A 12,753-nucleotide genomic window follows, 5' to 3' on the forward strand; every position below is an offset into this window, starting at 1 on the left:
GCTTGACCAAGGCTGTCCCCCAACACCATATCACCAGATTGTACCAAGGTCCCAAAGGCAATGCTTTGTTCCTGTTGATCTGTGGTATATGGAGGTTTTGCCTCTAGCTTGGTAGATCAGAGATACCCAATGAGACATCTAGCATCTCCAAGACTCCAAAAGCTTCACCTATTACCTGCTGGGATTTTTAATTATCCTGTTACACCTTCAAGTTGAGGGGGCTCCCCATTAATCAATAAGTGAAGAGGAAAGTTGAAATTCAACACATATAGACACCAAGCACAACCAAGGCAGCAAGGAAAGACCGACAGTGCAAAACCAACCAAGAAACAGCTGCTAGTAAGTAACAAGCAAGGAAAGATCTGCAAGGTCTCAGATATTAGAAATACAACATCAGACAACGAGAGAAAGGATTGGCCAGACTTTATCAAAGGAATTAGCTCCTGACCAGCTCAAGTGGTGAGGGAACAGCCTCTGTTAGCACCAGCCAGCTAGATGGGTGTTCAAGTTATTAAGTGGTCTAAAGACTCAAGACAGCTGCCAAAACAAACTGAAGCAAGTATCTTGCACAGGCAGCTGATTGCAACAAGGGGGGTGCTGAGGAAGGCCTTGATGCAATATCCCCAGAACACAGACATTGCAAATTTGATTGCTTTGCTAATGCCTACAGCTTTTATTACTGAAGTGAGGTGTTGCCCAGGAGTATTACATAAACACAACCATTGATCTGGGAGACAACATGTTCCAGAACTTAAGGGCCACTGAACACAAGTTTTCATCTCAGCTTAGGCTGTGTGTAGCTTGGGTAAGTTACAGCATTCCTGACCTCAGTTCTCCTATCTGTGATTTTGGCTGTTCATGTCCCTGTCAGGCAACACTACTGCCATTTGCACAGGGCTTGAACAGGATGAAAAGCATTCAGGGAACTTCATCATTCTTCAAGAACATTTGCTCAGGCCTTTAAAATGGCAGCTATTGCATAGCTGGTACTGCTCACAGATCAGAGCTGTTGGTGAATATTCTACTTCTTAACCATTAATCCCAGAAGAAATGGTGTAGAGTTGGAAAAACTGCAATTCCCTCTTCCATGTCCAAGTACTCCAGCGTTGGACACAATGCTGATTTGTACTTTGGGGACAAAACCTCTAAAGCTGGGAAAACTGCATCAAAAAGTTAACATGCTGCACTGGACCTGGCAGGGAAAAGGCTGAAGCAGCTCCCACCTTCTCCATTCTGCACACCTGTAATCCTTGGGGTGTAGAACCAAAGGGAGAAGCATATACAGGTCTTGTCAGAAGACTGAATTTCAAATGTAGTTCTTGTGACTGCCTTCTTCCAGTTCCAGAAGTCTGAACTAACTCAACAATACAGTCTAGAAATGTGGTGATTGGGAAAGAAAAACCCTCCCAAATGTGAAAGGATGGTTTCCAATCTACCAGCTTTCCAAAGCATGAACCATTACAAAGAAATGATCTGGGAACCAAAAGGCCCATGTGTTGAGTACTTATAATACTTCAGCATCTTTTGCAACATCATTTGTGAAGACAAAGAGTTTGTTATTACCACTGGTGTAAGAAGATAGCAAGAGATGTCTGTAAAAAGCCACAGTGAACAAGAAAATAGTCCTGCCTGTCCAATTTTCAGATCTTGGGAACCTTTACTCCACTAATACAATCCTTTATCCCCATGAACAAAGCCAAAAGCTCTGTAATTGCTCAAATGGCTGTGAAGTGTTTCAAATGTAAGCTGCCCTCTTCCTATTCTTGCTGAGCAAATAGTGCCCAAATGAAACTTTCTGCTCCAAAGCTAAAGCATTCCCAGAGAATAGCAACAACTGCCTTTAATCTCGGTTTCCATAACGAAGGCTACACTTAGGAGAGGTAATAAACTACTACTCCAGGAAGGCAAACTCACAAGGAAAGCAGACTCATATATACAGCCCTGCAGAAAAAAATCCCACAAGATAACATCTCTCCTATTGTTGGAAAAGGTGGAAATAAGCACAAGGCTTAATGATCACCTCTGCAGCTTAACTCATGGCTTGTTTCATCTCCTCAGCTTCCCCTTTGAAATCATTTCTTCAAGTAAAGAAGGCAAGAAGAAAAAAATCAGTCTATTTCTTCTGCAGGATGAAGAGGAAGAAACAGAGAGAGAAGGAAGAAGGAAGCAAAGAAATTTTTCAAATAACAAAACCAAACCAAAACAACAAAAATAAACCAACATGGGATGGGGAAAAAAGCAAGGTACTTGAATATTAGAGTGCCCAGAGTACAATGAGCAGTATCACAAGCATGCAATGGGCAGCAATGGTGGCCCACGACTCACAGGCAATGTGCTATCTTAGAAACTCCAGAGCTGTAATTTTTTAATTTCCTGAGGCCATAAGTAAATGAGGGCAAATGGAAAGATTAAAGATGGCATTTGCCACAGTGTGCTACTTATTCATCACTGTCCCTCATGAGCTGAAGCCAGGGCCAAGGACAATTATCTAAACATCAATTATGACATCAAAGAATGGTGAGAAACATCCATAATGTGTTTCCTCTCCGAAGTACTCCCATTAGCAGGCTGGGTGTTGCACTAAATGAGACCCTGTGGTGAAAAAGCATGTAGGTAGCACTGTGGGTGGACCAGTATCTACACAGCCAACAGGAGAGCAGCCAGAGAAAACTTCCAATATGTCAGACAGACAAAGAGACAGGACTGAAAGTGCTAGATGTGACAGTGCCATTATATGCTTTCCCTGAGTACAATCTCTGTAAAACCCTCTCCTGAGGCATGTCATCAAAGGCTTTTTGGGAAACACCAATTATCTTGCTGTTGGTGAATTGGTTTTGAGAAACTGGAGATGCACAGCCTTCTTTATATAACCAACTGCTTTGTCACCTGTATATGCTGCCTTTCTCACTGCAGCAGATGTTCACTCAGGAGTCCAACTGCCATTTGCACAAGATCTAAGCACCAAACACCTCTTGGGATTCAGCTCTACCTAATTATAATTTTAATTTATTCAGCTGGTCCCAAGGGAAAGGCTTTCTGGTCTGCAAATTATAACAACACTGTTCCTGTAAATGGACAAGGGCCAAATCACCTCACAGAACACCTTGGTCCTCTCTTCTGTGTCCCTGAGGAGGCAGAATAAGTAATATGCACAAGTGAGTGACACCATCTCAGTACTCCCAAATCACCTTCTTCCCCTCTCAACTGGCCCTGGGTACACACTGGAAGAAACTCAGGTATACACAACACCAGCCAAGTCACACTCACCTGAATATTGCTGCAGCAGCCAGACCTTGAGCTCAATGAAACTGTGAGCAAAGTGGCAGCTGTCCTCACGCAGGCAGCCGTAACGCACCTCATGTCGGCACACGTCGAACTGGAAGTGCTCCTGGAACTGACGGATCTTGGAATATTTCAGGGAGGTGGAACGCACAATGTGGACCAGACACCTGCAGAAAAACAAGAAGCACCAGTGGATCAAACCCTCCCCACCTCCTCCTTACATATGACATCTAGACATTTGACTGGGCAGGAAAAGGACACAAGCAAATTGATTCCAGGAGAGACAGATTTCCTCTGGGAAAAGCAAACCCCTGCCCTCCCACCCTATCAAGCCTGGGTAGTTATTTTCACCTTCAGCACATGGGTGATGCTCTGCTTAAGTTCAGAGAATCAGACATTTCAAAATACACAGCAAAGATACCAACTCCTCCGGTTCAGCAACTCCCTATGTTTCAGGTTGCCAGGAACCGAAGGAATTGTATGACTGTGTAGTTGACATGTTTGTTATACTTGTTTTCCTAAACATTCACTACCAGACAGTCAGAGGCAGGATCTTGAGCTAGAGGATCTTTGTTTTGACCTTTTTGTAAAGACCAAACTGAAAGGCAAATTAAGTCAATAGAAAACTTAACAGACTGACTCCAAACGGCTTTGCTGATGCCTGAAATCCCTCAGCACCAGGAGCAAACATGCAGGGTGAAGCTCATGGTGCTATTTATCATGATTTGAGCTGTCCTATGATTAGAACCCATAGGGAAGAAAGGAAGAAAGAGACCAGAGCCCTGGAGTTAAACTGGCTGGACTTGTGAGAGATGGTTCCCATCAGGAGAAAAAATTGTTCACTCACTTGTTGTCATGGAAACTGTGTTTTGCAGAAAGGTTGGAGCAGACAGATGGTGTGTCCTTGGTCCCTTTGCTGATAATCCGGGGTTTGCTGTCAAAGCAAATCTGAGAAGAGAAGAATTAGCATACTGGGAAAATCTTAGAGAGCAGTGAACCAGAGCGACTTCACTTGGAAGAGGAAGAAGAACCAGAGCCAGCCTATTCTAATGTTCAAAGTTAGAAAGAAGTGTGGTGAAAATTTGTGGTAGGGCTTTAAAATAAAGCAAGTCAATCTCTGGGAAAGCTTCCAGACAAAACTTTTTGGCTTATTCTCAACAGAATTTTCCGTTGTGGTTGGAAAAATTTTGGTCAGAGCCGCATATTCTTTCCCTGTTAGACAACAGAACAAGAACAAGGGAGAAACAAAAGAACAGCCACTTCACAGCAAAGAACACATCCTTTTACATGTGCTGCCAACAAGGGAAACTCTGTGCTGCAGAGCATTAAGATGATATGAGGTAATTCTTAACTGACCAACTCAGGAGCTCTGGACAGACATCAAGTGGGCATTTTTTGCATTACGGAATTCCGATTTCTAAAGTAACTGGAGCTAAATTACAATTCAAAGCAACACCTCAAGATGGAGGAAGAGACAGGTGATCCCATGAGGCTGTAAGCACCTGGTTCAGCTGCAGGGCTAAGGAGGAAAACTCCTTTCTCCTACACAGCTGCATACAGTGATCACTGTCCTTCTGGGAGCAGGGCACTGGCTGGGACATACAGAGTCACAGGTGGTGGCCTACTCCGCACCTTTAAGATTTCCTTCTTGAAGAATGTCCAACCTTCCTGGACTCCTTCCCCCTCCAGTACTCTGTCAACCAGGCTCCTAAACAGGCTAAAGTCTGCCCTTCAGAAGGTGAAGTGGCAAGGTGGTAGCTCTGCTGACCCCTCTCCTTATTTCTCCAAGAACTGAAAATTCCATCATTGCATGATTGCTGTGCCCAAGATGGCTTCCAGCCATCGTATCACCCACCAGTCCTTCTCTGTTCACAAACCACAGGCCCAGAGGACGCCTTCCCTAGTTGTCTCCCTCACCAGCTGTGTCAGGAGTTATCTTCCACACACTCCAGGAGCCTCCTGGACTGTTTCTTCTCTGCTGTGTTGTACTTCCAGCAGACACCTGGTTAAGTTGAAGTCCCCCACAAGAAAAAGGGCCAACAATTATGAGACTTCTCCCATCTGCCTATAGAATAATTTGTCTGCCTCTTCACCCTGGTTGGGTGGTCTGTAACAGACTCCCACCTTGTCGGCCTTTCCCCCAGTTCCTACCCGTAACCACTCAACCCTATCGTCGTCATCGTTAAACTCTAGACAGTCAAAACACTCCCTAACACACAGGGCTCCCCTGCTGCCTCTCCTTCCTCACCTGTCCCTCCTGAAGAGTTTACAGCCATCATTGCAGCACTCCAGTTGTGCGAGTCATCCCACCATATTTTTGTGGTGGCAACTATCAACATATCAGTGGTCCAGATACATACTGAAGTGATGATGGATGCCTGCCCCCTCCCACCAGTTCTGTACCTCACAGAGGAAGGTGAAGATGCCCTGATGTTCTTTGAGGAGCTTGGCAATTGTGAGGCTGCTCTGCTTGATCCCACCTAGTGGGTCAAAGAGGAGGTCACGGTTGAGGGTCCCCTTCCTCTCCTCCGTCCACACGTCGATCTCTTCCTGGTGGTACGCGAAGGTGCAGTTATCCCCGTACTTACAGTCCTGCTTGTTAAGCATATCTACAAAGCAACAAACAGCACACACCACCACACAGGCAGGGCGGCCCAGTCAGAAATTAAACTCTCTCTCATCTCCTCCCACTGCCCGTGCCTCACAAGGAACTGAAAGCAAGAAAACACAGAGCTAAAAGAAAAAGGAAAAGACATCTCCTCCCAAGTTCACCTATATCAAGACATTCGGGAAAGTTAATGAAAACTACTGAATGGTGACAGTCTCCAGTAATGCTGCTATGGGGGAAACCATCTCAAAACAGAGGCCAGCTTTAATTCAGTGCCTGGCCAGGGACAGATCATGACTTAATTAACCCCTTTTTAAGCCAATACAGATTAAGTTCTCCCATAGGCCCAGCAGTAAGGAGCCATTTTAGCTTGGCTCTTGCAATCTCTCCAGTACCTTATTAGGTACTCTGTAATGACACTGCCTCAGAGAACCAGTCTGGTCACACTGTCTGCATGCATGGTGGGATGGGCTGGAGCAAAGGAGCAGGAAGAGAATGCTTTTCCCTAGGCAGAACCACAGCCCTGCCATGGGGCAGCTGGGTTGAGTGGGACTAATGTGAGCACACATACAGGGGGCAGGTTCTCAGTAAAGCCCATGTCAGCAGAGCAGCTCTGAGCGCTCGACTGTGCGCAGCACCTCACTGAGCCTTTGGAACTCTTCTGCTCCACCACTTTAGAAGCTGCCTGCTCTTCACAGCACAGCAGCTCATTGCCCTTCACTGTACTGAGCCATCCAGTCCATAGGCTACCGATGGGACGGGAGACCCTACAGCCAGCAGGCAATATCCAACAGAATTTGCCTCCAGTCTCCCCTTACACAGCCCCTTCCCAGTGACCAACCGCCACAGATCACCTTTGCACAGATAATAGGATCCTACAAAGTTGGTTTTGGTTGGGCGAGGACGGATCCTCTTCCAGGTCTTGTCTTCCGAGTTCTTCAGCCTGCCCAGCAGGATGTCCCGCTTGCACTTGTGCTCCAAGCCTTCCCGATAGGTGTAATCACCAGCCTTGGGCCCTGCCAGAAAGAATAACCCCATCAGCCTGGGGAAAGCCAATTCCCAGTCTGTGCCAGTGCTCTGGTGGCAAAGCAAATGCATCACCTGTTTTGGGGTAGCAGATATGACAGGCTTGTTTGAAAACATGAGTAGATGCCAGGGGGTTCTTCACCAGCAGGGCCGTGTTGGGCATTACTGGTTCTGGCTGGGACAGCAGGTGCTCGGTGGCCTTGGGGACAGCTGGGTGACTCACTCCACCAAGGCTAACCTGAGTGAAAACACACATACCTCTCTGTTCAGCTCTGCAACCATATGGGCAAGAAACCTCTCTAACCCCCTGCCCTGCTCCAGTCTCTCAAAACCTTTTCATTTCCTCTCTCATCAAAATGTTCACATCTGAAATGACATTTCCAGAAGAGATGCATGCAACTTTTACAAAGAGAATGAACACTGTGCTATGTTCAGTTCAAATACAGGCCTCTTTCCTGCTGGTAAGAGACCTCAGTTTTCTATCGTGAGCCACAGAACAAAATGCCCCCCTCACTCCTTCCCATTCCTTCCACTGTAACCTACTCTGCAATGAAAGACTTTTAAATCAACCTTATCCCAACCTAAGAAAAAACCCAAACTGCTTATCAGTCAATTTTCAGGGACATTCACATTGATGTTAATAGGGCCAGCAGGTGATAGGAACTCAAGAATAAGTTCCGTTCCAAGCTTGCTAATCCTCCCCTTTTTCTCCAAGACTGGAGACATAGGACAGAGGCAGAACATCTGGAGAAGGCTCCTGACGGGGCAGAGAGCAGCAAAGAACTTTAGTAGCTTGAAGTCAAAGTTGGCTTGCTCTGCCCCATCCTTGAGCATTATGTGGCTGCCAGATACAGTGGGACACCGGCCTCCATGATCCCCTGCTGACCCTACAACCTTGGTCACACCATGTTTACATTGGCAATATGCAGTTATGGATAAAAACAAAGATGGAACAAATGTCTTTCTACTGACTCTGGGGGAATCTTTACCTGCCTTGCCGCAACATGGGAGGCAACACTCACCAGGGCAGGGTAAGAAGAGGTGCCCAAATTACCTACATCACCCAAGTGACCACTACTACCACCACTACTACCTTGGCTCCAGAGCCCCCTGGGACGTCAGCACGGGGCAGTAGCTCACTCACCACTGGGGCTGGTTTTTGGCTGCCAGGTGGGTGTCGCAGTTCCTGAGAGCTAGTTTCTTCTAGGCAAAAGAAGGGGAAAAGAGGCCCACAAAACAAAAACAATAATTTCACTCTCAGAGGCAGTTCTACTCATAAATGGACAAACAAAAGCTTAATAAATGAATTTGCTTTATTTATTTCATAATGTTTTAATACTTTCTTCCCAAAGCATCTGTCTAGACTTGGAAAAACCCCAGGAAAGGCCATCTTGTCCCAGAAATCCTACTGAACCCAACTCTATGCTGGTGAGCACCAGCATTCCTAAAGTGGCAACCCAAAACTGAGGTGAATGCGAGTGTTCAAGTGCTAACTGGCCAATCTCTGCTGTTCTCAAACTTTTGCTGCCAATATACTGCAATACTGGGAACAAGTTACCAAGAAGTAGTCCACTTCCCTCCTGAACAGGAGGGGACTTAGTCTTTGCCCACCATCCTTCACAGCTTTTCTCCTTGTGACATGAGAGTGCAGAGCCCCATTCAAGAGGACACCCATTGCCCTGAATCCAGAGATGGGAAAGACCTACCTTGGCCTCTACCATTCTGCCCAGCACAACAAGGTCCTGTATCATCTAAAACAGCCATCACCATTCTGCTCACTTTGTGCAAAATGTCAAAGAGTCATTGAGGAGGGGGGTGGAGGAATCATGCTATAGTACAGCAAATTGTGCCAAGGGAGGTGTTCTGGACACCAAGCCAAGTTTAAATCTCACCACTCATCATTATACACCTCTGTGTTCCTTCCTCCTCTTTAGATTTCACTCCATGCACGTACTGGTTATCTGGGATTACACACCTACAGCCTTCCTCATTACTCTTGAGTTAAACATATCAGTTACTCTGTCCAAGACAATTCCCTGCCCTCTTCCACATTTATATTCCTGTTCTGCCACACCAGCAGAGAAAGCTACATGACAGATTTCCTCAGCATTGAAGGAAATAATTTTGGCAAGCATTCCCAGCTAAGGCAACACAAAACCTCATCACCCCGCACCTACCAATGGCAAAGGAATCCAAGGTATCCAGCGATCCCCTGCTTGTCCCAAAGGAGTCCAGGGCATCAAGCCGTGTATCTGTGTATGGAAGCAGATCCAGGGAATCCAGCGAATCTAAAGTGGAGCCGCCACTTCCTCCTGGTGGAGCCTCGAAGGCATCCAGGACAGAGGAGGAGGAGAGCTGCTTGGTGGGATCCATCACCAGGCCAAAGGAGGCAGGTGGCAGAGGAGTGGAGACAGGGATGCTGGCTGTCACAACTGGAGGCAGCAGCGGAGTTCCCCCCGGAAACACAGGAATCAACTGGGGCATCTCTGTTGGCAGGTTGGTAGGAATGGTGCCTTGGACCAGAGACTTCAGGGGAGCAGGAAGGAGGATAAATAGCAAATTAGTATTGAGGAGCAAAGAGTGAAAACAGATGTCCTGGGTTTGACTGGCACAGAGTTAAGTGTCTTCTTAGTAGCTGGTACAGCGCTGTGTTTTGGATTCAGCATGGGAATAATGCTGATAACACACTGATATTTTGGTTATTGCTAAGTCGTGCTTATTCTAAGTCAAGGACTTTCCAGTTTCCCATGCTCTGCCAGTGAGCAGGTGCACAAGAAGATGGGGGAGAGCATGGCCAGGACAGCTGATCTGAACAAGCCAAAGGAATATTTCATACCATAGAACATCATGCCCAGAATATAAACTGGGGGAAGTTGGTCAGGGTCACTGACTGCTGCTCAGGGAAGGCTGGGCATTGGTCAGTAAGTGCTGAGTAATTGTAATGTGCATCACTTGTTTCTCTTGGGTTTTATTCCTTCCTCTCCCTCCTTTTCTATTATAATTGTTGTTGTCAATATTGTATTTTATTTTGTTTCACTTATTAAACTGTTTTTATCTTAAGCCCCAAGCTTGGGTTTTTTTCAATTATCCTCCTCACTGGGGAAGGGGCAGGAAGAAAGAGAGTGAGCAGCTGTCTGGTACTTAGTTGCTGACTGGGGTTAAACCATGACAACAGAGAGCAACAGGCTCTCAGTGAAGGATTGTACTAGCTGGAGCAAAAGGACACCTGGCAGCTCAATCCACCTGCAGACTTGCCACAGACCTTCCAGTTTTTCTGTACTGCAAACAGTCTGGACCAGGATCCCTGAGGAGGTGTTGGGATACCTGAGTTCATCAGTCTGCAAGGCAGTGCCCTGTGCTGGGCACTTAAACCAGCTCAGGTTGAGAAACAATGCAGCTGAGTTCACACAGTGCTGAGGTCAGGATAATGATCAGGACTCATGGCACCTCTCATCAGGGCTTTTCCAACACAAAAATCAGTATATTGCCTCCAGACCCAAGGTGGCTCACATAAGCAACACTGACAACTAAAATCCAACATAAGTATGAATACAGACTGTCTATGCAGCTCCCAGACCTGTTCAAAGAGCTGAGTGCAATCTGCACAAAATACAAGATTAGAGCATGCCCACTGTATAAAATACATCCATCATTCCTGCTTCACCACACTCATTTCTACTCTCAGACTTGCTTCAACTTCACGGACATGAGAGGCCAGGTTGAGGGAGATGTCAGGGGAGGGGTACTTTGGCTATCTTTTGAGAGACAGCTCCCTGAAGTTGCACACAGCAGAGCAGGCTTGGAGGAGGACTCTACACACTCACAGTAGCAGAAATAAAGGAAAGAATGAATGAGTTTTGCCAGAGGAAGAGATAGGAGAAAAGAATTACAGAAAGAGAGAGAGAGGCAGCATGCTCCAAGGACCTCCAAGGACCTATTTGGAACAAAGCAGGGGACCCATGCAGTGCCCACTCTTACTAGAGGGTATGGTGACCCTTCAGCAAGGGAATCCAGGAGGGAGTCTAGTTCTTCCCCAATGATGTCCCCATCTGTGAAGTCCTCCACGTTCTCAGGCACTGGCAAGGGTACACAGTCTGGAGACGGGAGCAAGCTGGCAGCAGGAAGCGAGGTGGGCAAGCCCTTTGCATCTGAGTCAGAGGGCAAAGGGGCCAGCCCCTCGTTCACAGGGATGGAGGTGGCCACAGGAGCTGGGAGGCACTGCAGGTCCATAGAATAGTCTGTGATGAGAGAAGAACAGAGCCAGTCACCAGGAGAGCCCCTTGCAGGAGGCAAATAGAGCACAACATGGCAAAACCAATGCTGTACAAATCACAGAAAACAAGTTCACCAATTTTCTGAGAGGAGAGGCTCTAATCTGAAGAGCACTTGCTCTTTCATTTTTGTTCCCACTCTCCAATGGCTCACCAATGGCTGAAATACATTCTAAGGGCCAGTGCCCAGTCTGACTGTCAGGATTTGGCAAGCATGTACAGCAACCAGGAACAACACAAAGCCTGTGGCCGAGAAGTTACCAAATTCCAAACTGGCCAGGACTAAAGGCCAGGGGCACATGATCCAATTTCTCTATAACCCACTCCCTGGTGTTTTCTTTAATATTCATTACTAATGCATTTGGCAGAGGTCACTGCCCTCTCTACCCCTTGGAGCTTTGATAGCCCAGCTGAAAGCTTGCTTACTTCCACACTCTCTCTAAAAACCCAGGCATCCTAAATGGAAGAAGAGAAAAAACACAAGGCCCTGTTGGGAGGAGAGTCAGAGATTGAGTGCTCAGATCAGATCAGGTTGTGCTAACAATGTGTCCCAAAAATCCCCATCAGACTCACTCAGCTGTCCTTACCCAAGTAAATTCCCTGCTCTTGAGTCTTTTCTGATGTCCACAAGTGGGAGGTTGCTACCCATTTTCCCCCTCAACATCTGCAAATCAGCAAATATGCCCTTGGGAACTCATGTGAGGCAGGGTTGAGGCAGGAAAGAGGTGGTGGTTTTCTCTAAGGTTTCTTCCCCTCTCCAGTAAATTACTGAAGTAGTAAGATGTTCCCATCATGCAATATAAACCTCTGTTAAGTGAAGTTAAGGTTGCAAGCACAAATTCTTCACAGAAGAGCATTTTATTCTCAAGAAAAGTAAAGGTTAAAAAAAATTTCAAACATTAGAAATTTGGAAAATGCAGTGTTACATTTGCAATTCTCAAGCCAAGCACCCAAACTACCTTAATTCTGCCCCTGTGCAGATGTCCTGGAATAAAAGAAAAGAAATAAGACAAAGATGCTACCTTCTCCACCCACTCCTCCCATTGGCTGCGCTGTAGCTGCAACAGACTAAGGCTATAAAAGCAAGGCAAAGTTTGGAAGGAGAGACAACAGCTTTTATTAAAAAGACTGATAAGACTGGGAAAGAAACTAGACAAGCTTCAGACACACAAAACTTGATCCAGCAAGAAATGCTGCATCCTCTCTGTACCGGGTCTGTTCATTCAGCCCCCACAAGAACTCGGCCATCCCTTTGCATCAGGGACCGGGTGAGTGAGCCCAGTTACTGTCTCCTTGTTCACTGGCCCAGGAATGTGCTGGTGCCTTCTTAGAGAGCTCAGCAAATTAGCAATTCCAGCAAACCCCCAAGTCCTGAACAAAACAACAGCAGAGATGACACACACAGGCATGCCCTCCTATCTCTAACCCCACCAGGAGCAGAGCACCAAACCCTGCAACCTTTCCTCCAGTATTTGTAGTGAGTGGTCCACATGGATGGACCACAGCAAAGTTCACTGTGCAAGGCACTGGAGGCTGAGCCATGACAAAAGACAGGGAAAGCAGGGG

The 12,753-nt window shown here is 46.5% G+C and overlaps 1 protein-coding gene across 4 annotated transcripts in view; it reads right to left on the reverse strand.

Moving 5' to 3' along the window:
• ZC3H7B (zinc finger CCCH-type containing 7B) overlaps positions 1-12,753 on the reverse strand; it is a 48,076-nt gene that overhangs the window by 16,516 nt on the left and 18,807 nt on the right. For 2 of the 4 annotated variants that reach the window (XM_069002692.1, XM_069002690.1), the window contains exons 9-16: positions 10,895-11,154; positions 9,094-9,442; positions 8,061-8,116; positions 6,992-7,154; positions 6,745-6,906; positions 5,686-5,891; positions 4,130-4,230; positions 3,268-3,449 (exon numbers count right to left, since the gene is read on the reverse strand). In XM_069002692.1, the coding sequence (XP_068858793.1) occupies positions 3,268-3,449; positions 4,130-4,230; positions 5,686-5,891; positions 6,745-6,906; positions 6,992-7,154; positions 8,061-8,116; positions 9,094-9,442; positions 10,895-11,154 (1,479 nt within the window). Of the gene's footprint in view, positions 1-3,267; positions 3,450-4,129; positions 4,231-5,685; positions 5,892-6,744; positions 6,907-6,991; positions 7,155-8,060; positions 8,120-9,093; positions 9,443-10,894; positions 11,155-12,753 lie in introns of all 4 variants that reach the window. The other 2 variants (XM_069002689.1, XM_069002688.1) reach the window with 1 other exon arrangement.

The sequence above is a fragment of the Aphelocoma coerulescens genome, chromosome 1A (genome assembly GCF_041296385.1).
Source record: "Aphelocoma coerulescens isolate FSJ_1873_10779 chromosome 1A, UR_Acoe_1.0, whole genome shotgun sequence".
NCBI classification, from domain to species: domain Eukaryota; kingdom Metazoa; phylum Chordata; class Aves; order Passeriformes; family Corvidae; genus Aphelocoma; species Aphelocoma coerulescens.